The sequence below is a fragment of the Pneumocystis murina genome (assembly GCF_000349005.2).
Source record: "Pneumocystis murina B123 chromosome Unknown supercont1.5, whole genome shotgun sequence".
In the NCBI taxonomy this organism is placed as follows: domain Eukaryota; kingdom Fungi; phylum Ascomycota; class Pneumocystomycetes; order Pneumocystales; family Pneumocystaceae; genus Pneumocystis; species Pneumocystis murina.
Genome location: NW_017802363.1, coordinates 417,040 through 441,792, shown reverse-complemented (window position 1 = coordinate 441,792; position 24,753 = coordinate 417,040). Strand labels below are relative to the sequence as shown.

At 26.0% G+C, this 24,753-nt stretch overlaps 13 protein-coding genes across 13 annotated transcripts; 8 read left to right on the top strand and 5 right to left on the bottom strand.

Annotated features, from left to right (window-relative positions):
* Window positions 1-553: 553 nt before the first annotated feature.
* Window positions 554-1,130, top strand: PNEG_00234 (hypothetical protein; the record flags this gene model as incomplete). The annotated part of the gene is made up of 3 exons (XM_007873912.1): window positions 554-639; window positions 687-913; window positions 963-1,130. The coding sequence occupies 3 exons, from the start codon at window positions 554-556 to the stop codon at window positions 1,091-1,093; spliced, it is 444 nt and encodes a 147-aa protein (XP_007872103.1). The 3' UTR covers window positions 1,094-1,130.
* A 1-nt stretch (window position 1,131) lies between these two features.
* PNEG_00233 (hypothetical protein) lies at window positions 1,132-3,928 on the bottom strand. The gene is made up of 8 exons (XM_007873911.1): window positions 3,880-3,928; window positions 3,588-3,832; window positions 3,464-3,544; window positions 3,222-3,421; window positions 2,846-3,176; window positions 2,608-2,798; window positions 1,662-2,563; window positions 1,132-1,613 (listed from the first exon to the last, which is right to left on the bottom strand). Exons 1-8 carry the CDS (start codon window positions 3,920-3,922, stop codon window positions 1,177-1,179), a joined length of 2,430 nt encoding a protein of 809 aa, XP_007872102.1. The 5' UTR covers window positions 3,923-3,928; the 3' UTR covers window positions 1,132-1,176.
* Window positions 3,929-4,034: 106 nt separating this feature from the next.
* On the top strand, window positions 4,035-4,465 carry PNEG_00232 (ribosomal protein L35). Its single transcript, XM_007873910.1, has one exon. It carries the CDS (start codon window positions 4,041-4,043, stop codon window positions 4,404-4,406), a length of 366 nt encoding a protein of 121 aa, XP_007872101.1. The 5' UTR covers window positions 4,035-4,040; the 3' UTR covers window positions 4,407-4,465.
* Window positions 4,466-4,686: 221 nt separating this feature from the next.
* On the top strand, window positions 4,687-7,406 carry PNEG_00231 (hypothetical protein; the record flags this gene model as incomplete). Its single annotated transcript, XM_007873909.1, has 11 exons — window positions 4,687-4,809; window positions 4,862-4,954; window positions 5,002-5,056; window positions 5,093-5,211; window positions 5,256-5,711; window positions 5,760-6,048; window positions 6,091-6,323; window positions 6,370-6,499; window positions 6,545-7,006; window positions 7,052-7,143; window positions 7,188-7,406. 11 exons carry the CDS (start codon window positions 4,687-4,689, stop codon window positions 7,404-7,406), a joined length of 2,271 nt encoding a protein of 756 aa, XP_007872100.1.
* Window positions 7,407-7,542: 136 nt separating this feature from the next.
* PNEG_00230 (hypothetical protein) lies at window positions 7,543-9,348 on the bottom strand (the record flags this gene model as incomplete). The annotated part of the gene is made up of 6 exons (XM_007873908.1): window positions 9,123-9,348; window positions 8,861-9,075; window positions 8,620-8,813; window positions 8,190-8,574; window positions 7,733-8,138; window positions 7,543-7,688 (listed from the first exon to the last, which is right to left on the bottom strand). Exons 1-6 carry the CDS (start codon window positions 9,277-9,279, stop codon window positions 7,543-7,545), a joined length of 1,503 nt encoding a protein of 500 aa, XP_007872099.1. The 5' UTR covers window positions 9,280-9,348.
* Window positions 9,349-9,868: 520 nt separating this feature from the next.
* Window positions 9,869-10,806, top strand: PNEG_00229 (hypothetical protein; the record flags this gene model as incomplete). The annotated part of the gene is made up of 5 exons (XM_007873907.1): window positions 9,869-9,915; window positions 9,962-10,097; window positions 10,143-10,227; window positions 10,272-10,561; window positions 10,606-10,806. The coding sequence occupies 5 exons, from the start codon at window positions 9,869-9,871 to the stop codon at window positions 10,672-10,674; spliced, it is 627 nt and encodes a 208-aa protein (XP_007872098.1). The 3' UTR covers window positions 10,675-10,806.
* A 178-nt stretch (window positions 10,807-10,984) lies between these two features.
* Window positions 10,985-12,215, bottom strand: PNEG_00228 (hypothetical protein). Its single transcript, XM_007873906.1, has 6 exons — window positions 12,168-12,215; window positions 11,746-12,122; window positions 11,573-11,701; window positions 11,402-11,530; window positions 11,335-11,356; window positions 10,985-11,288 (listed from the first exon to the last, which is right to left on the bottom strand). The coding sequence occupies exons 2-6, from the start codon at window positions 11,869-11,871 to the stop codon at window positions 10,996-10,998; spliced, it is 699 nt and encodes a 232-aa protein (XP_007872097.1). The 5' UTR covers window positions 11,872-12,122; window positions 12,168-12,215; the 3' UTR covers window positions 10,985-10,995.
* A 624-nt stretch (window positions 12,216-12,839) lies between these two features.
* On the top strand, window positions 12,840-14,559 carry PNEG_00227 (hypothetical protein; the record flags this gene model as incomplete). The annotated part of the gene is made up of 4 exons (XM_007873905.1): window positions 12,840-13,028; window positions 13,070-13,270; window positions 13,315-13,466; window positions 13,512-14,559. The coding sequence occupies 4 exons, from the start codon at window positions 12,840-12,842 to the stop codon at window positions 14,557-14,559; spliced, it is 1,590 nt and encodes a 529-aa protein (XP_007872096.1).
* Window positions 14,560-14,625: 66 nt separating this feature from the next.
* Window positions 14,626-16,550, bottom strand: PNEG_00226 (hypothetical protein; the record flags this gene model as incomplete). The annotated part of the gene is made up of 10 exons (XM_007873904.1): window positions 14,626-14,845; window positions 14,899-14,974; window positions 15,019-15,116; window positions 15,162-15,298; window positions 15,343-15,482; window positions 15,533-16,020; window positions 16,061-16,254; window positions 16,302-16,343; window positions 16,396-16,432; window positions 16,480-16,550. 10 exons carry the CDS (start codon window positions 16,548-16,550, stop codon window positions 14,626-14,628), a joined length of 1,503 nt encoding a protein of 500 aa, XP_007872095.1.
* A 322-nt stretch (window positions 16,551-16,872) lies between these two features.
* Window positions 16,873-17,545, bottom strand: PNEG_00225 (hypothetical protein; the record flags this gene model as incomplete). The annotated part of the gene is made up of 4 exons (XM_007873903.1): window positions 16,873-16,900; window positions 16,947-17,045; window positions 17,089-17,228; window positions 17,279-17,545. The coding sequence occupies 4 exons, from the start codon at window positions 17,543-17,545 to the stop codon at window positions 16,873-16,875; spliced, it is 534 nt and encodes a 177-aa protein (XP_007872094.1).
* A 161-nt stretch (window positions 17,546-17,706) lies between these two features.
* Window positions 17,707-19,738, top strand: PNEG_00224 (hypothetical protein; the record flags this gene model as incomplete). Its single annotated transcript, XM_007873902.1, has 4 exons — window positions 17,707-18,290; window positions 18,334-18,530; window positions 18,573-18,654; window positions 18,696-19,738. Exons 1-4 carry the CDS (start codon window positions 18,260-18,262, stop codon window positions 19,736-19,738), a joined length of 1,353 nt encoding a protein of 450 aa, XP_007872093.1. The 5' UTR covers window positions 17,707-18,259.
* A 147-nt stretch (window positions 19,739-19,885) lies between these two features.
* On the top strand, window positions 19,886-20,563 carry PNEG_00223 (protein-S-isoprenylcysteine O-methyltransferase; the record flags this gene model as incomplete). The annotated part of the gene is made up of 3 exons (XM_007873901.1): window positions 19,886-20,129; window positions 20,174-20,461; window positions 20,517-20,563. The coding sequence occupies 3 exons, from the start codon at window positions 19,886-19,888 to the stop codon at window positions 20,561-20,563; spliced, it is 579 nt and encodes a 192-aa protein (XP_007872092.1).
* A 564-nt stretch (window positions 20,564-21,127) lies between these two features.
* Window positions 21,128-24,569, top strand: PNEG_00222 (hypothetical protein; the record flags this gene model as incomplete). The annotated part of the gene is made up of 20 exons (XM_007873900.1): window positions 21,128-21,282; window positions 21,328-21,509; window positions 21,558-21,764; window positions 21,859-22,172; window positions 22,213-22,331; window positions 22,374-22,392; window positions 22,435-22,489; window positions 22,535-22,626; window positions 22,669-22,746; window positions 22,792-23,196; window positions 23,239-23,270; window positions 23,315-23,389; window positions 23,436-23,560; window positions 23,604-23,656; window positions 23,701-23,766; window positions 23,809-23,830; window positions 23,872-24,120; window positions 24,163-24,314; window positions 24,361-24,471; window positions 24,513-24,569. 20 exons carry the CDS (start codon window positions 21,128-21,130, stop codon window positions 24,567-24,569), a joined length of 2,568 nt encoding a protein of 855 aa, XP_007872091.1.
* Window positions 24,570-24,753: the final 184 nt, after the last annotated feature.

Here is a 24,753-nt window from a genome sequence, read left to right as displayed (position 1 = left end):
ATACGTGCTTTAAAGATTTAATAAAAAGAGGGTTAGGTTAAATTCTTTTATCAATAGTTATTTTATTTAAAAAACTATATTAAAATAACAAAGAAATAATCATATACCTTTTATTTCCCAAAAATCTTTATAAACAATTCTAGAAAACATGAAAATAAATATTTTTAATAAATAATTTTTTTTCATACTAAAAGAATATTATATATTTCTAAAACATTTAATTTTTGAATTAAACAATATATAATTTCTTTAAATAAATTGCAATTTAATATCTATAAAATAATTTGTAGAAGAAAATTTAAAAAAAATTGCTAAATATAATAAAATTAAAAACCTTATTTTTATATATTTTCAAATAAAACATACAAAATTAAATATATTATATTTAAATATTAGTGTTTGTTTTAAATTTCTTGTTTATAACATATTTTCAATTAACAAAATATTTAATAAAATCGTACTGATTCTTTTTTATTATGCAATTGCTTTAAAATAACATGAAATTTTTTATTAAAATAATAATTACAAATCATTTGATAAAAATTTAAAATACATGAAAAAGAAAAAAAGGAAAAACAAAACATATTCTACAGAATTAGAAAAATCAACGCTTTTAAATACAAACTCAAGTTCAGGAATGTTCTATCTATTTAACTAATGTTAAGTAACTATTTTATTTAAAATAGTTACTTAGAAATATTAATATTTAAACTAACTATATTTATAGACAGACTTAAAAATGAAATAAATGATATTTTGAAACCTTTAAAATCAAAAAAAAATATAGAATCTGAAGATAAACAAGAATCTATAAAGCTTAATACATATAAACTTTTTGGATCAAAATCCCAAATAAAACTTAAACGAAAAAATGAAGATATAGATTTTATAAATCTAAAAGAATCAGCAAAACGTGATATACAAGTATTCCAAATTTTAAGCTTTTATTAAATTCAAAATAGATAAAAAAACTGAAGAAGGATTTACAATATATAACGAAGAAGAACTTAACATTGGAAAGGGTAAAAATACACTTATATGCCCTTTTGACTGCAAGTGTTGTAATACAACAGAAAAATCTTATCATTTCTAACAAACTTTCAGGCTATTAATATATATTACATGTCCACTAATTTTAATTAAAAAATATATAATTCTTTTTTATAATATATATTCTTATTTCCCAAAAACCATGCTACGAAGACCACTACTTGGCGCATTTTTGCATCTCGGCCGCTCTAATTGTTTTTCAAATTGATTAACACTAGTATTCATAAAAAGTTTCATATTTTCATTTCTTAATTCATAATTGGTATTTAACTGATTAAAAAAAGAAGGATCTTTCTCATAATCATATGGTTCCGAATCTCCATTATAATTTAAAAATTTCCCTTTTAGCTTAGCTTTTTTGTTCAATTTTCTTTTTTTCCTTTTTTTTGAATTACCAGGAAAATTATCCAGTGATAAATTCCTGCCGAATTCACCCAGAAATTCCTTATCTTCCTTAACAGTGACATCTTCAGATTTATTTTCGGAAATTTCAAATAAACGTTTTTGCTTATTTCCCAATTTCTTAACCACAATAATATCATCACTTTGATCTTGTTTTTGCTCTAAATCCCTCTCAACAAATGGATAATAAAAAACAGAATCAGTATCACCTTTTTCTATAGATATATCATCAATAGCATCATATTTATTAACAGATACTTTATCCTCATCAATAAATAAATCATTATTATTATTAATAGATAAATCACTATTATCATTAATAGATATACGATTATCCACAAACATTTTTTCTGAAAAAAAAGGTAATGATACAACTAATTTCATATTTCTCAATATTCCCTCTATAATAGATAATCTTGAATCTTTAAGATAGCAATTTTCAATAGTTTTACCCCAAAACAGGGATGTTTCAGTAACAAGACAAATAAGCTTTTCATTAGCAATATCATTTTCAAACAATTTATCATGATTTATAAAATCGACATCATCCATTATAATAGATTTATCAGAGATATCTATATTCTGAACTTTAGAAATAACTTCAGAGCTATTTGATAAAGATGACTTTTTCAATTCATCTTCTTTTGTTAGTTGAATTATTCTAACAATTTCATCCACATGAATACGAACTAAAGGGGGAACATTATTACAAATAGCAAAAATAGAAGCAGCATCTTTCGGGCAATTTATAGCTATTTGAGCCAGAATATGATTCGGCAAAACATATCTAACACTTTCATCTTCTTGCCTAGCAACTTTATCTCTCCATTTGTGCAAAGCTACAAGAACCGATACTTGCAAATCACATGTTAAACAATTACTCCACTTTTGAAGTATACTTTTCCATCCATCTACACCTGATCCATCTGCATCATATTTATCTTTTTCAAAAATCCTTAAAGCAACATTATTAGATGCAGAAAAAACTGATAACAAAAGATTATGAGTTAAAGTAGATTTTAATAACAACTCATTTTTTAAATGATCATATATGTAAAGTAAAAAATGAGTATCCGAACGTGCATAAGAAAGCATTTCTTCAGGTAGAGGACTAAAAATTAGTATTTATTAAAAAAGATAAAGAAAACAAATTACCGTATTCTCCAGTCCGCTAACTGATACCGTTTGTCAGTATTAAAATTAACATACTTTTTTAATAAGAATGCCAAACTATGTCCTTCGAATTCTAAGATCTTTGTTGCATGATATGTATCAAAAAGTCCAACAATATAAAGCCCAAAGTCCCTCTGCAACCATATTATATCCATAGATGCACCATGAAAGACCTAAAAAAATAAATCATACTATAAAAAATAACGCAAAAGGAAACAACCTTTATAATATTAGAGTCCGTAAAAACTTCATTCAAAATTTCCAATTCTTCACGCAATTCTAAAGTATCAACTATCCAATCAACTCTTCTAGTACTAATTTGCATCAAACAAACAAATCCTTGATATGATCGATAATCATGATGCTCTAAATCAACAGCAATTTCCGCTGTATTTTTTAAATCTTTAAGCATTTCTTTTAAAATTTCAACAGTATCGACCCATATAGCCTTAGAGTCGTTAAAAGAAACAGGATCCATAGGCTTTTTTTCTTTGAACAACTCCTCAGAATATCTTATATTATTAATTTCATATTCATATGGATGAGGTAAACTTTTTTCAAAATTAGATTGAAACCTCAATAATATTTATCCTTACCTGCCGGTTTTATATCCTTTATCATTACTTTCTAATATACAATCGTCTAATGGAACAAGAGCATTAGGCTTAACTGTAATCTTCCTTTTCCAAGGTGTATCTGGATTATTATCAGGAACAACAGAAAAACGAAACTGAGGCTTTGAAATATTTTCCTCATGAATAAACTTATGTGCAAGCTGTTTTTTCTTTTTTAAAGTCTTTTTTAAATTAAACAAACGCAAAAAAAATACTTCAAATACCTTTGAAAATTTTGGAATATTCTGCTCTATTTTATTATCAGAACGTCTAAAAAATTCAGTAAATTCATCTAGAGAAATATCCTTTAAAATTTAAAATTTTAAACAATACAAGATATCAACATACTGCTTTTTCAAAAAGAGAATCAATAATATCTATTATATCCCACCACTTATAATTAAGATCATCATGATCTTCAATCTTTCCAAACCTTCCAGATGATACTAAATGAACTAGATAATTAATAAGATCCAAAAACCGCTTATTACAATTAGCCAATGAAGAAGCAAAATATGGATCCAAAGAGCAATAAAAATTAATATCCTGTGATCCAATAACAGTTACAGCCTTTGTTGCAGATATAAGAGAGTCTAATTATGTCATCTTTTCTAAATCTTTATTTTATCTTAAAATATACCATATAATTGATCTTGAAAATTTGAAAACAATGCAGGGTCCATATAAACAAAGAATAACTATCCTTCAAAGAACAATACACCTCTATATCTTCTTGCCTTAAAAACAATATTTTTTCAAAAAAACTTTTATCTCATGTCGAAACAATCCTAACGCAGAATTATGATATTTTTATTTAAATGTTCAAAATTCAATATTCATTTAAACAACTTAATAACACCATTATCAAGAGTCATTCCACATGAACATATATCTAAAATCATAGTAAACAATCTTAAAACACATTCTGGAACAAAAAAACGTTGGAAAGCATTACCTTCAGGAAAATTTAAAAGAAGAAAAGCAGGAAAAACACACCTAAATTCAGGCATAATTATAGAGTATATATTTTCAATGGAATATCTTATTTATTTTAATATAGGAAAAAGCAGCACTCGACTAAATAGACTTGGGAAAGCAACATATGCAGATAAAGGAAAATCAGGTCCACAAACACAACATCTAAAGCGTCTTCTACCTTTCAGATGATATGTTTCTATTTTCAGATCTGAAATAAAAAATATCACATTTACTATTAACTTCAAATTATTAATTTATTAAGAGATTTAAAAAAACAAATATTTAAAATATTTAATTAAATTTATATTTCCATAATATAGCTTTTTATATAAAAAGATTTAATATATATATATTTTATTTATTGAATTATTTCTAATAAATTAAAACATAATCATTTCTGTTAATTTTTTTTAGCCGAATATCTAAACTTTTATTATTTAAAAATGAAGATAAAAAATATTTTATCTAAATGAAACTATCTTTAGGAATAACATTTTTTATTCTTTTTTTCTCGGGATATTTAACAGCACGATATTCATTTCTTAATAAAATTTCTTATTTTATTAACGAATTTTGGAACTCTGGAACTTTTGTAATATTTTAGCTTTTAACATTTTTTCTAAAAGCTTCTGACTGAAAAATAGACAAGAATTGGTTATGTCATAATTGCTCTAAGTTTATGTCATTTGCTATTTTTAATTCCTTTGAACATAATTGCTAAAAAAGAAGCAAAAAGAGTATGAATGAAGTTAAATATCTAAATCACAAATAATTTTAAAATTAGTATCCATATAGATCTTCCTATATTTCAGCAAGAGAACAATTTAAAAGGAGAGGAAGTTTTTAATATATTAAAAAGAACAATATGTTACAAGATTTAATTAGAATATATTGGCCCATAGATATAATCAAGTACGAAGAATATGGACTATTAATTGGTTTTCAGGATTCTCAAAATGATCTATTTGTAATAACATGTATTAAAAATATTGAGGTTTACAATAAACAATGATTAATTGATTTAGTAATGTATTTTAGAAAGATGTATTAGAAAAATATATTCAACAGATAATTCAGGAAAAAATGGAACCATTTAGAAAAATCGAAAAATTATGTGATAAACAATATCCTAGAATTATCGGAACATTACGTTCTACATCAAATAATTGTAAATGCATTTTTGATTACGAAAAAGTCTGGATTGATGCTATATTGGACAAAAATACAAGATTTCCTCAATTTTATAGCGAAAAAGATTTTTCGAAAACTATCCAAGTTATTTTATATTATAGCCCGAACTCTTATAAAATGCAGTATTATTCTCTTAAACCTATAGGATTGGAACTCAAAAAGAAAATTAACACAGAAAACATAGATTTTAAAGATAACCCTACAAAAAAATCAGAACTTCAGGAGCGCTTAAAAATGCACGCTTTTCATTATAAATCGTTGAAAAATTCAAAATTGTATTTTTCTGAAAACATATTGAAACAGGTATAATAATAATAGCAATAATAGTAGTAGAGAATAACTATATTAAAGATTAACAACAATAGAGAGCTTTCGATTGTCTTAAAAAATATTATTAAAGAACATTTTAATAATAATAATAATAATCATCATAATAATAACGGGTCTCTGACTTTATCTACTAAAATACAAAAAAATACCAACTATTTTAAGAAAACATATTTATATTTATTTCAATTTCTATCTATTATTATATTTTGGATCATGTTGATTCAAAAAGCAATTTCCGAGGCTATTCTTTATATAATTGAATGGAAATTATATCACAATTGGATTTCTCTAAAAGATATTTCTGCAATAGGTAATATAACTAAATAGAAACAACAAGATTAATATATTGCAGTTCAACAAATCGATATGAGATTACAACAGTTTTGTTACTGGCCTATTCAATATCAAGCATTACTAAACAGAAAAAAAGAATATCCAAACATTACAACAAGTTATCCTAACTACATTCGTTTTTATAATAATATATGGTTGATTGCTAATGATATAATAATTGGGATAATATTTGGATCATATCTTATAGAAAATAAACATAAATTAATTCATAGTATCAACTATATTTCTAATGTATAAATATCATAAAATTTCATACTATTTTTCTTAAAATATATAGATATATACGATAGAAAGTCTACATAATATGGTTTTTTGGCTAATGAACTGGCCAGCTGGCTTGAAATTAAACAGCGAATTAGCGGGATTTCTCGGGAACCTCTTTTTAAGACTTTTAGAGATTTGGAAAGGTAAATATTTAGTTTTTTCTTTTTTTTTTTACATTTCAATATTAGGATGGATTATAATAATAAACTCATATCTTCCAATTCTTATCCAAATGGCAGCAATACCTAGTTTCATGGGATTTTCCATATTTGTTTCATTTCTAAACGATGCATTATCTCTTCTAACACTTCATATTTATATATTTTATATTGCATCTGCTCTAATATATAATTGGCAGCTTACTATTTTAATATCATTATTTCATCTATTTCGAGGAAAAAAAAAAAATATCTTAAGAAATAGGATTGATTCTTGTGATTACGGCATAGATCAATTAGTTCTAGGGACTATCTTGTTTACATTATTTGCATTCTTATTTCCAACAATTTTAGCATTTTATTTTACATTCGCTTCAGCCCGTATGATTATAATATTTATAAAAGCTATTTTAGATACTGCTCTAACATTTACAAACCACTTTCCTTTATTTGCGATTATGTTAAGAATCAAAGATCCTTTTCGTCTTCCAGGTACGATTATACTAATTCTAGAATTTCCATTTACATTATATATAGGAGGAATTCATTTCGAGTTAGTGAACTTTAAACCTTCAAATAAATCAAAATCATCTTTAAAACCTATTCAAACATCATATATATTTTTAAGGGTTTTACATCTATAAAAAATTTATATAATTACTAACGTTTTAAGTCTATACCTCTTTCTCTTGAATCCATGTTCTGTCAATATTCAAGACTTGTTGAAAGATTAAAATGCCATTATTTTTCCAAACAAGTAATTATCAATTTAATTAGAGGAATCATAGTCCCTATAATTCCTAGAGAAAAACTTTATACTCTTCAATATTCCATGCTTCCTGAAAAAAGAATAAGCATAATTGAACTTATAAAAATAAATTCTAATCAATAATTATATTTTAAATAAAAAATGTTTTTAAAATAAATATTAAATATTCGTATTAGATGTTTACATTCATTATTAAAAAAATATATACACAATAATTTCACTAAGCCTCAAAAATTCATCAAAAGTCTTAATGACATTTTTAATTAGAAAAATCATCAGAAAAGAATTCACGGTAAAAATCAAAACTATCCCTATGCTGGAAAAAAAAGAATGAAGAACCTTGATAAGAATTATCTGATCCAGTGTCATTGGGATCATCTCCATTATCATATCGCTGACGTAATTCTAAGTCATATCAGTTTATGTGTTAATAATAACATGAAAATTACCAGGATTAGATAAAACATTCCATGCTTCGTTAATATTTTCCATTTTCCTAAGAACTTCCTCTTTAGACATATTACCTCTATATTTGTCTGGATGATATTTTTTTGCCATTTTTCTATATGCAGATTTTATTTCCTTTAAGGTTGCATCTCTTTTAACACCAAGAACTTTATAGTAATTCGTTTTCTTTGATTGTTGTAGGAGCTTCTGACATAATTTATATTTTTCTTTTATCGTACGATCTTGACCTTGTGTATATTCATTTGCTTTAGACAATATTGCTAATGCCTCCTCATATAATTCATTCCTCATTAACATATTAGCCTTATCCAAAAGGGCAGGAATAGATCGAGGATTAAGAGCTAATGCTAGTTCGCAATATTTCTCAGAAATAGAATATCTTTCCATCTTTTATTTGATAAGAAATACAGCATTTAAGATTATCTTAAAACTACTCACCTCAGAATATGCTTTACATGCCATTTCCCTAAGTTCAGATAAAAGTATCTTTGGGCTATTTGACATAATTAACTTTTCTTTTTCAAGTTCTTTAACTTTGTTCTCGACATAATCTAGAACACCATTTTCGCCAGAACCATTTACCAAAATCACAGCCACTCCAGCCCATTTTTCAGAATTTGCTAACTTTCTAGCATTTACAATACTCTTTTCTAATTTTTTTATCGTACGAAATATTTGTTTACACTTTTTATGTTCTGGATCAAAGTGTAAGCATCGTTTAACCTGAGATATAGCATCTTCTGACTCATATTTAGAAAAATAAAGAAGTTCGGAAAGAATAATATAAAATTTTGTTGAAGATGGATCCAAAGTAGTCACATGTCTATATATAACTTTAGCAAGATTTATTTAAAATATTATAACCAACATCAAATCTTTAATAGCATTTCCTACGTCACCAAGAATTATATGAGAATCTGCCCGTAACAATCTTAATTTTGCTACAAACGATGCTACAGAAATAGCAACTTTTAAATGTTCCAAACATTCTTCTATATTACCCTTATTAAAAGATACTGTAGCCATCATTGCATGCTTCTGTGCATCCATAACTTCTTTTAACTTGAAATAACATAAAAAACTCCTTTATTACAAAGCTTTTATCATACCTGTTGATAATCGTTTACTTGTTTCAAATCTTGAATCGCATTTTCCCAATCCCCAAGTTTAGCTCTAAGTTTCCCTCTTTGAAGCAACGCTCCATTAAACCCAGGTTTAAGGTCAATAACTTTTGAAAAATCATCTATGGCCATATGATTTTTACCCAACGACATTAATGCTGTAGCTCTTTTAAAATATGTCAAATAATTAGATGGATCTCGAGCTAATAATAAAATAAACAACCATTCAATAAATAAATATAACTACTACATATAGCTTCATCATAAAGATCAATGGCCTCTGATAACTTCCCCCTTTCAAAAAGCTTTGATGCTGAATCAAGAAGGGATTGTGTTGTTTTCTCTGAAAAATGTTCCCCTAATACAAACTTTCCAGAAATAACTAAAAGCAAAAATATCCACCTCATAATATCCGCTAAAAAATAGCATCAAATGATTCTCTTAGACCTATCTAAATAACTATTATTTAAATCAAACTATATCTTTAGTAGTATAAATTGTTATTTTATCGGACGAGAATTTATTAAAAAAATATTAAAATATAAGAAATTAAACAAATCTATAATATCACTTATTATATTTTTAGTTCCTCTTATTGTAGTTTATAATAAGATATGTTTCTGGCAATATAATTTGTCAAAATATTTATATAATTAGTTATTCATTTATTAAAATATTCATTTATTATGAAAAAGATATCAAAGTTATAGATAAAATAGTAGATATTTTAATAAATGAATAACTAATTATATAAATATTTTGACAAATGAATATTTTATTTAAATAATATTATTTTAAACAATTATATTTATAAATAGTTATTTTATAATACTCTATTAATATACATATAAGATTTAAAAATGTAATGAAATAGTATAAATTATAAAGTATTAAGAAAAACAAAAGCTCCAGTAATATAATGATATATTTTTTTATAAGGTTGTAAAAACAAGATTAACGTAGAAATTTCAAATAAAAAAATAAAATCATAAAACTATGTCATTTGAATATGATAAATCATTATCAAAAATATCATTAGACTCGTAAGTAAAAATCCTATTAAATATTTCTATTTTATAATTTATTTAGAGCAGCAGATCTTAAATATTTATCAATAAACTTCGCCAAAACAATTGAAGAAAAATTACAAAAACATATGCCTAAAAATGTTTCAAACAATTCAAAAGATATTTTAAGAGAGAAAGTAGAGAATTTACTGGAAAATGTATTTTATTGTTATATTTTTTTGATTGTTTAATCTTAAAATTAGTTCATAACGAGAACATTTGAATTAGCTAAGCCAAACATTATAATTAATGGGATTGAAGCACAAGAAACAATAATCGAGGATTCATGTAACATAAAATGTATTTAGAATGCTACTTATATTTATAATTAGCTACAATTCTTGAACCATTTAATTATGATTTGAACAATAAACTACAATCGCTACATAATGAAATTGAAGAAACAATTCTAAAAACTACTCAACTGAGAAGAGAAATACCAAGAAAAATATTTGAATATAAAAATAGTCAAAATATAGCTGAAATAAAAATAAATTTTCCGGAGGAACCTTTAATGAAAACTATAAAAACCGAACATATTATAGAACCTGAATTACCGCGTGAAAATGAAATCAAGCAAGAATATTCCGATGCAATATCTGCTATGAAACAGTTAAAAACGGTATATACATAAATTCCCAAAAAAATTCCTAATTTTTACACCAGTCAATTCCAACTACATGTGCTAAACTTGAAAAGTCTATAGAAATTATAAAACATTTTTATGAGAATTAGAATATTAAACCAATGGAAATCTCAGACTATAAAAATATCTCAAAAAAGTGCAATTGTACAGTCAAGCATATACATCAAACCTTTTAATAATAGCTATTTTCTAATGCAACTATCTATGTTTATATTTTTTCTTAATCAATATATCCCCAAACATTAAAACAAATTATCTAAAAATATTACAATAAGCCACAATTCCTTTTTTGTTAAAAAAATTTCTTCTACATTTAGAAGAATCAATGAAATATGTTTTACTCTTCGTTAATTAACAATGCAACTCGGCAAAAAAGCAACGAATCCTTGTTATGAACTCACGGAAATTTCTTAATTGATTTCATTATTATTAATCTTCTGAAAATCGATTTCGTTAGAAGAAGATTGCATCCATTTAGGATCGTTCCATGGACCTGCATCAGAAAACTCACATCCACCATCACATTCACAGGTACCTCCAAGTATTTTTGGGAGATTTTCTTCTGGAATTTGTTCCAATAAAACTGATTTATAATCTGTCCCAAGAATATATATTTTGTTCACAGTTGCAGCATCTAAAAGAAGTCTTATTACTTTGAATGCAGATGAAAATCCCCAAGGAGCATTAATCATATAGAATTTACCTAAAAACAAGCATCAAAAGAAATACTTTAATATACTAAATTTTACCCATTCTTTCTGGATATCTTGCCTATAAAAAAATAAATACTATACAAGACTTTAAACATAAGAATACCTGTCCAATAAATGTCGCCTTTTTTACATAACTATATACTGAACTAATGCTAGAAATACCAACACCCTTAAGATCCATAATTGTACAAGATGTTTCAATAAGTCTTCCACTTTTTCTAGAACATGCAGGCTTTTCTAATTAAAAAAACTAATTAAAAAGACAAACGCTTACCAGTCTATGATGAATAAATTTTTCATACTCAAAAACAAGATTTTGCAGCATCCTCTCTTCTGTAGTAATTTTATACATTTCATTAAGATTTATTTTCCCAAGATGTTCTATATAAATCGGCTGACCATACTTACATATTTATAAACACATATACTTGGAAATAAAATATAAACCTTATCTTCTTTATGATAATATTGAGGATAATATCTAAAAATATCCATTTTTTCATTGTAGCAAAACGTTTTTACAATATCATCTACTCCAAAATCTTTTCTCCATTGTTCACATTCCACAAACATAGTTTTTGCCTGAGAAACATCAAATTTACGAGCTCTAAGAAACCGTAACTAATAAATTTTTAAATCAATCATAATATTTAATTTTAAAAAATAAAATAAACCATAGATGGTGTATCCAAACGCTCAGAAAACCCCTCCTCCTCAAGTTCTTTACGCAATTCCTCCACTTTTAGATCCTGTTCCCTAGTTGTATTTCCCAGATAACCTGTCGCAGAATCTACTAATATTTGCGAGCAAAAAGGCAAATTCGACTATAATTAAACATAAAACTATTCATATATAATAATAATACAAACCTTTCGAGTCATAATACTATTATTTATTGACTTTTCTTATAGTATTTTTATTACTAACACAATTTTAGTGATCTCGAGTTTCGATATTCTCAGCGAAAATTAAATTTTCACCAAAATATAATAAATAATAGATAAAATAAGAAAAAATTAAGACAAATTTTATACCTATTTATACTAATTTGAATCTTATACCTAAAAGACTTTGCTTTAAATACATTCTATTAATAAATATTAAACTTTATGTTAACTTTGATTAAAAATACAATTATGAAGATTTAAAACCTATTTACATATGAATTAGAAGTTAAAATATAAATCATATTTTAATTTATAATCTATAAATATTATTTAGTATTTCAATAATTTTTAAAATAAACCAAAAAATATTTTCAATATTAAAATATATTAAAAATTAATAAAAAAAGGAATTTTTGTAAAGAAACCAATAACTTTAAAATAATCATCTAATTGAAATATATTTTAGAAATCGTTATCAGTTTGAAATTTTTACAGCAAAAATTAATATACAAATTCTTATATTTATTGGAATAAATCATTATAAGAGTTAGAATTAAATATATGAAAGTATTTTTAGAAAAGCTATATAATTTTGAACTAAAGAATTGGTTTTTGGATTTATTATAAAAAATATAATTAAATAAATCAAAAAAAATGACTCCACAACAATTGGAGGTAGATCAGTCAGAAGGAGTTAGACGTAAAGATCCTATAAGAAAACCTATGCAACGACGAACAGTTGACTATGGAAGTGGAATAACAAGATGGTTCCAAGAAAGGACAAGAATGACATCATTTAAAGATGCTAGATATATGTTTCCAAAGCAAAATTTTATTGTTGATGTGAGATATAATAAAAAAAAGGATTATATTTATTTTTGCAGTTATTACCACCATTTGCTTATAAATATAATCCATCACTAAATCTTCCTATCAAATATATCCATTCATCCTCAAACAAAGTTAAGCATCCAGTAAATGTTGTAAAATGGACACCAGATGGAAGAAGATTATTAACAGGCTCAAGTAGTGGAGAATTCACCTTATGGAATGGGTTGACATTTAATTTTGAAACAATTTTACAAGTATTATAAAATATTTTTTAATAAAAAATAATATAAATACATAGGCTCACGATCATGCTATAAGATCCTGTGAATGGTCGAATTCAGGGGACTTTTTTTTGTCATCAGATCAATCAGGTATTGTTAAATATTGGCAACCTAACATGAACAATGTAAAAGTTTTAAATGCACATTCAGAAGCAGTTAGGGACATTTCGTAAATAATTGATAGATGTTTCTTCAAATTTAATTACTATTTTAGGTTTTCTCCTACGGATAATAAATTTGCTACAGCGTCTGATGACGGCTGTATTAAAATATGGAATTTTACCGAAGCTCATGAAGAGCAAAAACTAACAGGCCATGGATGGGACGTAAGAACTATTGACTGGCATCCTTCAAAAGGATTGTTAGTATCTGGTTCAAAAGATAATCTTGTTAAGTTATGGGATCCCAGATCAGGAAAATGTCTTACGACATTACATGGCCATAAAAATACTGTATATCAAGCAACATTTCAGCCAACTCATGGAGATCTCTTGGCTACATGTTCTCGAGATAGTATTACTCGTATATTTGACATTAGAACTATGAAAGATTTAAGAATATTACGTGGACATGAAAAAGATGTAACATCTCTAGCTTGGAATCCTATAATCCCATCTATTTTAAGTACTGGTGGCGCAAATGGTGTTATAAACCATTATATTATTGATGAGTTTTGTTTATCTGAAAACTCACAAACTAAAGCAAGCATTTCATTTTCTACACCTTCATTATTATGTAACCCAACTGTTTCTATACCTTATGCTCATGAATCATCTATTTGGTCTATGCAATATCATCCTCTTGGCCACATTTTGGCTACTGGTTCAAATGATAGATATACACGTTTTTGGGCTAGAGCACGTCCTGGAGATCCTATTGCTTTTAAAGACAAATATTATATTGGTGAAGAAGCAGCAGAAGCTTTAGGAATTATTGAAAAAATGCCGAAAAAAATTCAAGAAGAAGAGGAAGAAGAAGAAGCGGATATTTTAACAGAACAAAACGAATCTCATCTTTTTCAACAGCATACTAATTCTACAGAACAATCACCTAAATCACAAAACTTTATACTTCCTGGTTTACAGGCACTATCTACTCTCAAAAATCAAAATGACTTTTCAACAATATCATCATATTCTCATTTTATCCCACCAGGTCTTGCATCTATGTCATCAGAAAAAAATATGCAAAATTTACTAAGAATATCAGCAAATTCAAATATTATTCCAGGAATGGGAAACACATCTATCAAAAACCCATGAAATTCAAATATTTTAAATATATAGGAAGCATTTTATCGTATTTTATATTTATCATATTTACATATTTCATGATAAATCTGTAAGGTATAACAACGAAAACCCAAACCATGAGCATAAAATACCCCAAGAACAATATATACTAATTAACATTAATGGAAAATATTCATATTTTCCTGTTGACCCAAATATTAAATTATGAAAAAAAGTAGTGTAAATAAAAAGTGGAATAAACATAGAAATGTAAAAGGTAGAGGCACGGTTTAAAAGAAAAATTCTCTTTGTCGATCTGTAAAAGTATTAACACGTTACTCTTAAAAACAAAAAAAAATAAAAACTTACGCAGGTACCATAATGTCAGAAGGCACAAGAAATACTAGTAACCAGGCTATAGTATATACAAACTTAATAAAGCTTTCTAACTTATATTAATAAGACATTTTTAAATAAGTATAAAGAGACCTAATGGTGTAAAAATTAAAGGAAAAAGAGAAACATATCCTGCAACAACCAAAGGACAAAATGCTGTAAAATATCTTCTATCCTTAAGAGCAAGAAGACTAATCATTTTTTTAAAAAAAATTTATAAAACAAAAAAAACATACCTAAATGGAATTATAACCATAAGTATCGCCTTTTCATGAACATGCCATCCAAAAATAAAAGATGAAAACCCGCAAAGTACAATTGCTCCAAGAAATACATTATATGTAGGTCTTATAAATAATTTAGCCAAATAAATCTGTTTTTTATGAGAAAAAAAGCAATGTTTTAATAAAATATAACCATTTGAAAAAAAAATGTAACAATAAAAGTTGTTGTAGGCGTAATATTAGGAAGAATTCCAAAAAAGGTATCGCCTATTAATCCTCTAGTTAAGGAAGCTGCTGCCTCTTGTTTAACTACAATATTCAAATGTGGAGCTACTGTAACTAATGTAAGAAATAAATACTTTTCAAAATAAAGAGAATCCTACATGCAATTAAAACTCTATCAATAAAAGAATACAGGGCCCATATGTTGGGTGCCCAGTAAGCATGAGTTAGACCCCTTGAAAATGGAAAAAGCCTAGATTTTATTTGACTTAATTGGTTATAATATACAAATGGACCAAAGGCTAATGTTATAACAAAAAGATTTGAAACAATTAACTTAATAGTATTTTTGACATTAATTCCTCTCATGTCTAAGCGTAAACAGTATACACGCAGAACATATACAAGATATGCAGGAGCCAGATAAAGAAAGAGATGCTTAAAACATAATAAAACGGAAAAAATAACGCTACTTTTTAAAATTTTATCAGAATTCTTAGCATAACAAATTGATAAAAGAAGCAATCCATATAAAAATCCATTGTACTGAAAATGAATATGATCAACAATAAAAAATCCCGGGGAGAAAACAATAGAAATAGCAATAATTTTAGTTAACTTTTTTTCTGAAGAACTTAATTGAATATATCTATTTATAAGATTTCATTCATAAATATTACAATTCTTACTTTCTTAAACTATATATCAACATAAAGTCTGTAATAATAACAGTTGATCTCTGGAAATATATGGTTTTATTACTTGCATAATTAACATTAGTAATTTTTAACATCTCTGGATCTATCCACTGTCCAAACAAAGAAAACAAATATTCCATCCAGGGAAAAAATGGAGGATAATCTAGCATCCATTGCGAGGTATTCTATACAATTCGTTAACAAAATTCACACTTTTTATCATAGACCATACTTCATAATACCATTTAGATAATGGAAGACTATATGTTAAAGCCTTTAATAATATTAAAATTCTAATATAAAAATACATTCCGATTAAAAAATACCATCCAATTTCTATGGACTTCAAAATCTGTTGATCTACTAAGCCATCATCAGCTTATTATCACTAATAAAATAAAATATTCTACTAGGCTGGAAAAAGTAAAATTTTTATAAAGATAGAAGTAATAAAATATTTCTCAAAACTCGAACAAGACATTCTCAAGTTCTATTACAAAATAACAAATAAACCAGAATATTATTTTATCAATTCATTAATTTTTTAGGTTTTAAACATATCATAAACTTAAAAAAAATATAATATATGACAAAATAATGCTAAAACAAATCCAAAACAAACCGGCTTTTCTTAAATATGTTATTCAAATAAAATCATGAAGTAAGATATAAATATATAAATAACTAAAACATTCTACAATAAAAATACATACTCTCTTTTATTAATATTTCTATTGTAAAATATAACCTGTAATGCACCAATCACAAAACAAATAATAAGAGACAAAATAATTGTGACGATCTTAAGCAATTCTTTCAATTAAATGATAACTTAAAATCATATTAATTTATGTAAAAAAATTAAAAAAAAACAAACCCACTAGCAGTTTCAACAACATGACTCATTTCACCCGGTTGCAAACTAAACGATGCTTCTTCAAATTCTCGTTGCATAACACCTTTTCCAAAAAAACCTCTAAATAATTTAAATAAACTTTTTAAAAAACATAAAAACTTACAAATCTCCCGCTTTTTTAGCACTATTACAATCCGACTCTGTAACAGCTAGTTCTCCAAGACTAATTTCTCCTGAACGTACTTTTGCTTCATATTTAAGAATAATTTCCATAGCTTCTTGCTTGGTTCGAGTAATATTAGGCTATATCCTGATTCAATCCTCTAAAAAATATAACATCATAATACACTCACTTCTTTCCAAGAACTAGGTCTTCTACTATGATTATGTTTTACTAAAAGATGAATAACACGGATCTTTTCATCATTTACTTTATTTTCTTCTGACGATACTGGTATCAATCCATTCTTAATCATATAATCTTTCAGAACCTCAAGATCTGCATCCGATGGGGGCTCCCAAAAGGACTCATGTGTCTTCATATTATAATAATAAGGCAGATTTCTTGAGCGAGAACATCGTATTTCCCAATCTTCAGGTAAACCATTGACTTGAATCATCTAATAAAACATTTAGAATTTCACTTAAAAACACAAATAACAATCAATTCCATTTATAAAACAGTAAAAGCATAAAAACAGAATCAATATCCGGATTTTTTTTTTAATTTTAACTGAATTTTTGGTATTAACGTTAATTCTTACAGAACGTTTTTATCTTTTAACGTCCTTTAAATCATCCAGAATCACATTTTTTAAGGATGGAAGAGACTACTATTTCTCGCTGTCTTTCCCTTATGAAATCTAAGGAAGATACTTCAAAATTTGTAGCAATTTCCATATTACCGTCTATACTTTCTAAAAAACCATCATTAAGTTATGAATGTTGGAAAGCATTGGATTTTAAATGGATTGACCGATTATTAAAATCAAGTTTTGAAATAAGGACTTTTGAGGAAAAGCTAATAGGGTATATATTAGGGAAATCATCAAGTGAAAAGTCAGAAGATTCGTCAGAATATAAAATTCTTGCAGTAAATATTCTTATTTCATTTGCATCTTTTCCGGAGTTATCAGAACATCCTGATATGATTAATAGAATACCTTGTTTAATGTCTATTTTATGTGAAAGGAAAGAATGTTAATGTTTCATGTAGAAAATTTAACGATTTTAGTGATATTTCATTTATAGATTCTACATTGGATTTACTTATTGTTTTATCACAGTCAAAACAAGGCGCACTAAAAATATTAGAATGTCAGCAGAATAAAAATATGAATAGTTTTATTGAAACATTGGATGAAGGTACGTTTTTTTAAATAAAATGTTACATTTATAATTTATCTAGTATTGTTTGAGAAGATGATTAATCTGATGAAGCATGCATGTATAAAATCTGTATCTGATATGGAAGAGATTAATTTTAAACTATCTCTCAAAAAATGTATCAATGATTTGATAAATATTCTAGAAAATAGCAAAGGAAAAAAAAGGCTAATTATGTTTTCTTTTTTTAATGACGTCTTTTCAAATATAAATACAGGAGTAAAACAATATCTACTATTTTTTTAAATTTATCATTTTTAGATTTGTAATTCTCTCATTAAAAACATGGAAATCAAAAAAGCATTATACAATATTTTACACACTCTTATAAAAGAGGATCAATGTAATGTTTAGATTTCAATTTTAACTTATTAATTTTTCAAGCTGATTCTACTCGGAAAATGACATCAAATCTTTTATGTTTAATGCTTCGTTTACAGAATCTCGAATTCATATTATCATGTGCATCAAACGAGGAGGAAGCTAGAACTTTTTGTGTACTGTTTACTAATTTAGCATCTGTGGATATCAGATCAATATTACCTACTGTAATGAAGAAATTAATCTCTGAAGAAATTAACGAAGAATCACATAGACTTTCAACAGACTATGAAATTTTAGAGTCTATGATCATTTATCTTTCAAACTCAGAAACAGTGGTTTTTCAATTTTCAGAATTATTGCTTTTGCAAAGATCATTCAAAGAAGCATTTGAAGAATCAATAGATTTTCTGAAAGATAGGTGGGACAATTTTAATAAAAATAAAAATTCATTGAAAAATGATCCTGAAATTTTTAACGATTTAATTGTAATTTCATCTATAAGATCATTATGTTTGTGGTTAAAAGAAGACGATAGTTTAAGAAAATATGCCATATCTATAATGGATATGTTTATGTATTTATGGAATAAAAAAAACGCATTTGATATTGATTATAGAATATGGATATGTGATGGGTTACAGGGAATAATTACTACAGAGGAAGGATGGAATAGTTTTCATAGCTTAGGATTTTGGGATGCAATTTCAACCAATCTCATAAAAAACGAATTGGAAGAACCAGATCATTCATGTATATATACCAAGCTATCGGAATGTGACTTATTACTCCAAGCTATAGAAAGATATCAAAATCCTCAAAAAAACTGGATTAATATAATTAAATATCCAAAAAAAATCAACAAAAATGATCCTCTTAAAGCAGAGTTTTTCATTAAAATAATTATCCTTAGTTTAATTATCTTCCAAAAATTAGGGAAAGATTTTTCAAAGCAAAATGAACAGCTTTTTTCTGAGCATCTAGAAATATCACTAACATGGATACATTTTCTTGATTCAAAAAGACTCAATTGTTCTTGGACTATTCCTATAGAACTAAAAGACAAAATGCTCATTCACTTACAAAATTTACATCCTTTCAAATAAATCATATATGTATTTAAAATATATAGATTGTATGTAATATATATATATACATCAGATTTTTAATTATAAAATATCGGATTCAAGATTTATAAAAAATTATAAGAACCTTTGTGGTTGCTTAGACTTTTGTATTTTGATGTGTAAAAGATGGCAAATGATCATGAACACAAAGTAGTCCTTAATGAAGATCACAAACCTAAAGAAGATTTTATTGAAGCAAAAATAGCAATTAGAGCACTTATTCTTGGTATTATCATTGGATCAACATCTATAGCATCATTTCATGTTAATTTTTCAGAGTTAACTATATATTTTACTATTCTATCATTCTTTCATTTTTTAGAATTTTGGATTACAGCACTTTATAACCCTTTAAACGTATCTATTTCATGTAAAACTAATACCATTTCACTATTAAAAACTAAGATATCTAAGCATTCCTATTTTCTAATGGAAATCAATATATTCTTGCACATTGCTTTTCAATATTGGAATATCTATTAGAATATTTATTTTTTCCTCAGATGAAAATGCACAAATTAATAAATTATACAGGTCTTTCAGGAAATTTACAATTTTCTAAAAAGTATAATGATTTTAAAGGGTTTGCTATAGCGTGTGGCGGACAATTATGCCGTTCATTATCTATGATTCATGCTACTCATAATTTTTCACATAAAATATCATTAAAAAAAAGTGATGATCATTTTCTTGTCACAGACGGTATATATAGGTATCTTTCATTTCTTTCATTACTATGAAAATTCAATTTTAAAAGATGGATTCGTCATCCATCCTATTTTGGATTTTTTTATTGGGCAATAGGATCTCAAATCATGCTTATTAATCCACTATCCATCATTATATTTATAATTATCCTATGGAATTTTTTTTCAAAAAGAATAAGATATATTAAAAGCATAATTTTAACTAAACTGATTTATATTTACAGGTGAAGAAATTCTTCTTATTCAGTTTTTTGGCGATAACTATATAAAATATCGAGATAGGACATCAACTCTAATGCCATTTATTAAATAAATAATGTATCTATATAAACTTTTTACATCATTTTATTACTAATATATCAATAAACAATTTTTTTTCAAAATATATAATTTTTTATCTAAATATAAAAATAACAATCATTTAAATCTTATTAATAAATATTTTAGCTATAAATCCTTTACTTTTTTTCTTAAAAATTTCATATAAAACTATAATAATTTATATTTTTGAAAAACTTTATCAACTTTTTTAACCTACAGATTTTATAAGATAATCTTTTATAATAAAATGATAAAATCAAAAAAATATATTTGATAAAAGATAATTTAATACTTAAACTAAGAAAAGGTTATCTTTAAGAAATTATTATTTATATTAAAAATGGAACATCAATCAGATTTTCAAACATTTAAAAAATCACATAAACATCAATATATGAAACAAGATATACCTGATCCATCCTCTAAGGAAACAGAAAACACCTTTCTTATCTTTCCATCTTCTAGAAAAAATGTAAAAAATTATGGAGGAATTCAGTAGGTTATTTTACTTAAATAGCAAATATCAATTAAATAATAAAGACAATATTCCACAACACCACAATTAAATGAAGATAAATTTTCATCTATTTGCAAAACAAAGATGTTTTGTAATTCAATTCACAAGAAATTTTCGAAAAAGATTTTTAACAAAACTTTTGAAGATGAAGATCATAAAAATCTTAATGGTGAACATATTTGGTACGATAATTATAATGCAATTGGTTCGATTTCAATATATTTTAGATTTATGTCGTAATTAAAGCATATAGATTGGATTCATGATACTATTAAAGATGCAACAAGAGCAAAAAAACTTCGATCAATTAAAGGAATTAGAGGGTGGATAAGGAATACATTTGATGCTAGTCAAGGATGGATTCTCGTATTTTTTACTGGATTTATTACCTCATGTGTTGCTTATGTAATTGATGTTGTAGAAACCATTTTTTTTGATTGGAAATTTGGCTACTGCTCAGGTAACCTATTTTCAAAATTAAAACAAAAAAAATGACAAATATAGACAATTTGTGGAGCAATAAAGTAAGGTGCTGTAAATCTTTTGATGGAAAGTTACACTAATTCTATTAACTTTCATAACTGATAATATAGATGATCTTGTAGGGTGCAAACAGTGGAATACCTGGGGAAAACATTTTAATTTCCCAAGAAAACAACAATGGATCATTGATTATCTTGTTTACATTGCAATAGCATTATTGTTTGCACTAATATCAGTCCAATTAACTATGACTACTCGTACGACTTTTCCTGTATCAATGGAAAATTCATCAGAAAATTTATCTCAAAATATCTCTATAAAGAAAAAAAATAACTCTAGAGCGGAGAAAGTAGCGTATATGGCATCCGGTAGTGGTATTCCAGAGGTATTTTTTTTAATTTATTTTTCTAAAATTAATACTGTAGGTAAAAACAATCCTTTCAGGATTTACTATTCATAAATTTCTTGGATTTCGTACATTAGTTGTAAAAGTGATAGGACTAACTCTCAGTGTCGCTTCTGGCCTTAATTTAGGAAAAGAAGGGCATGTTAGCTTCTATTTAACTATTTTTCTTACTATTTATAGACCATTTGTACACATTGCTGTAATTTTAATCTCTTGTCCAATTGTCATTGCTAATATATAGTGTTGTATTGGAAATATTGCATGCCGATTATTTAATAAATATAATTATAATGATGGTATATTTTTTCAAAAAAAAGTTATATAATATTTATTGTACTTAGGAAAAAGAAGAGAATTATTGAGCGCAGCATCAGCAGCAGGTGTAGCTGTGGCATTTGGTGCACCAATTGGTGGGGTTCTATTTAGTCTTGAAGTAAAAACTAGCATTTCTATTTATTTTTAACATGAATTTAAGGAAGTATCTTACTTTTTCCCTTCAAAAACTATGTGGAGAAGCTTTTTTTGCGCAATGGTAGCAGCAATAACCTTAAAAGTCAACAATTCTTTTGTTTTAAAAATGTATTTGATTATTTTATAGATTCTTAATCCCTATGGAACAGGAAAAGTAGTCTTATTAGAGACCCATTATAGCCATGAATGGCATTCTTTAGAGCTTTTTATTTTTTTATTTTTAGGTCTTTTTGGAGGACTATATGGTAGTTTATTTTGCAAATTAAATATACATTGGGCAAAAACATTTCGAAGATTAAGTTTTATAAAAAAGCATCCTATCTTCGAAGTTTTTATAGTCACTCTTTTTACTGCTATTATTTCGTATCATAATCCATATACAAAACTTGGTGGAACTGAATTGGTTTCCCATTTACTCAAAGAATGTAACAATAATGAACTAAATGAAGGATTATGCCCAGAAAATAAACTGATGATCCCAAAAGTGACAATACTTCTTATCTTAGCACTAATTATTAAAGGATCTTTTACAGTATAAAATACTTCATAAATTTACACATCTAATTTCATTTAGATTGTGACATTTGGTACTAAAATTCCAGCAGGGTAAGGTTATTAATTATTACTATTATCGTCATTTATAAAATTAGAATATTTATTCCAACAATGGCTATTGGTGCATTATTCGGAAGATTTGTTGGCTTAATTGTGCAGTTTTTTTATTAGTAGGTTTAAAATTAATTAAATATTGTAAATTAAATCAAAATATAGTACATATCCTAGTGCATATATTTTTTCAAGATGTCCTCTTGGTGATCCAAACGAATGTATAGTTCCAGGTGTTTATTCTATGGTCGGAGCAGCAGCTACTTTAGCAGGCGTAACTAGAATGACAGGTTAGAAACATTTTCAATTAATATTTTTTTAAAATTGTCATAGTTTCATTGGCTGTAATCATGTTTGAATTAACAGGAAGTCTTTCATATGTTATGGTAGATTTAGCTTCTATAATATAAAACATTATTAATATCTTTAGCCATTCATGCTATCTATTCTTGTATCAAAATGGGTCGCTGATGCTATAGAGCCACAGGGAATATATGTAAGTATCAAAATTTTACTATAATAAAATTAACAATATCAGGACCTTTTAATAGATCTAAATGGTATAATCTTCTTATTTTTATACGTTTATCAACATAACTAGAATATCCTTATCTTGATACTAAGTCCAAATATACATTTTCATCTTATTTATCCGAACTTTTGCCACCTCCAATAACAGTCTATCATACAACAATTGATTTATCTTTTAATTCTACTGTATCATATACAAAACTTAGAGATATGTTGAAATACGTTAAGAATGAGGGATATATTGATGGCGGATTTCCAATTGTTTATAATAAAACTCTTATTGGATATATTGCAGCACATGAATTAGAACATGCTTTAGGTATTTTATTTCATATAAATAGAATTTAGACATATTTTCTAGACACAATCAAATCTACAGTTTCAAATGAAGATATAGAAAAAATAGGATGTTACTTAATGCCATTTGGAGTTACAGATTCTACATCGAGCCTTGATACTGGAACCTCTTACTCGTTACCAGATCCAGCTGATTTACGGTCTTATGTAGATAAAGTGCTTAGTTTTTAGAATCTCAGAATATAAAATAACATATGATTAGGCACCAATAAGTTTAAATAAGGAAGCACCAATGGAACTTGTTTTTGAAATGTTCTCTAAACTTGGTTTACGATATCTTTGTATACTTGATGGAGCAGAATTCGTAGGAGTGGCAAGTGTAGATATTTTTTGAAAAAAAAATAATATTCTCAGGTTCACAAAAAAAGATTTGTTAGATATTTAAAAGAAATAGAAAAAGGTTTATTATAAGTTCAATAAAAAGAATTATTGTAGGTTTGTATTGATATTAATTGGTGATAGCATTTTTATATAATTTTATTTTTTAGATACTTATAGCATAATTCAAAGAAAATTAAAACTCAAACTTATTTAAAGCATATCTTCAATTTTATTATAAACATCAATAAGCAATTATATATCAAAATATTATATT

What these genes read in the sequence shown, in the direction of transcription:
- PNEG_00233 (XM_007873911.1), bottom strand. Translation starts at nt 3,922, where the DNA reads ATGGACCCTGCATTGTTTTCAAATTTTCAAGATCAATTATATG. An exon ending in TTTTCAAGATCAATTATATG is followed by an intron (nt 3,833 to 3,879) that starts GTATATTTTAAG and finishes TGACATAATTAG; the next exon opens with ACTCTCTTATATCTGCAACA. An exon ending in ATATTCCAAAATTTTCAAAG is followed by an intron (nt 3,422 to 3,463) that starts GTATTTGAAGTA and finishes AATTTAAAAAAG; the next exon opens with ACTTTAAAAAAGAAAAAACA.
- PNEG_00232 (XM_007873910.1), top strand. Translation starts at nt 4,041, where the DNA reads ATGATATTTTTATTTAAATGTTCAAAATTCAATATTCATTTAAACAAC.
- PNEG_00228 (XM_007873906.1), bottom strand. Translation starts at nt 11,871, where the DNA reads ATGTTTGTGGAATGTGAACAATGGAGAAAAGATTTTGGAGTAGATGAT. An exon ending in AATTTATTCATCATAGACTG is followed by an intron (nt 11,531 to 11,572) that starts GTAAGCGTTTGT and finishes TAATTAGAAAAG; the next exon opens with CCTGCATGTTCTAGAAAAAG. An exon ending in AGGCGACATTTATTGGACAG is followed by an intron (nt 11,357 to 11,401) that starts GTATTCTTATGT and finishes ATTTTTTTATAG; the next exon opens with GCAAGATATCCAGAAAGAAT.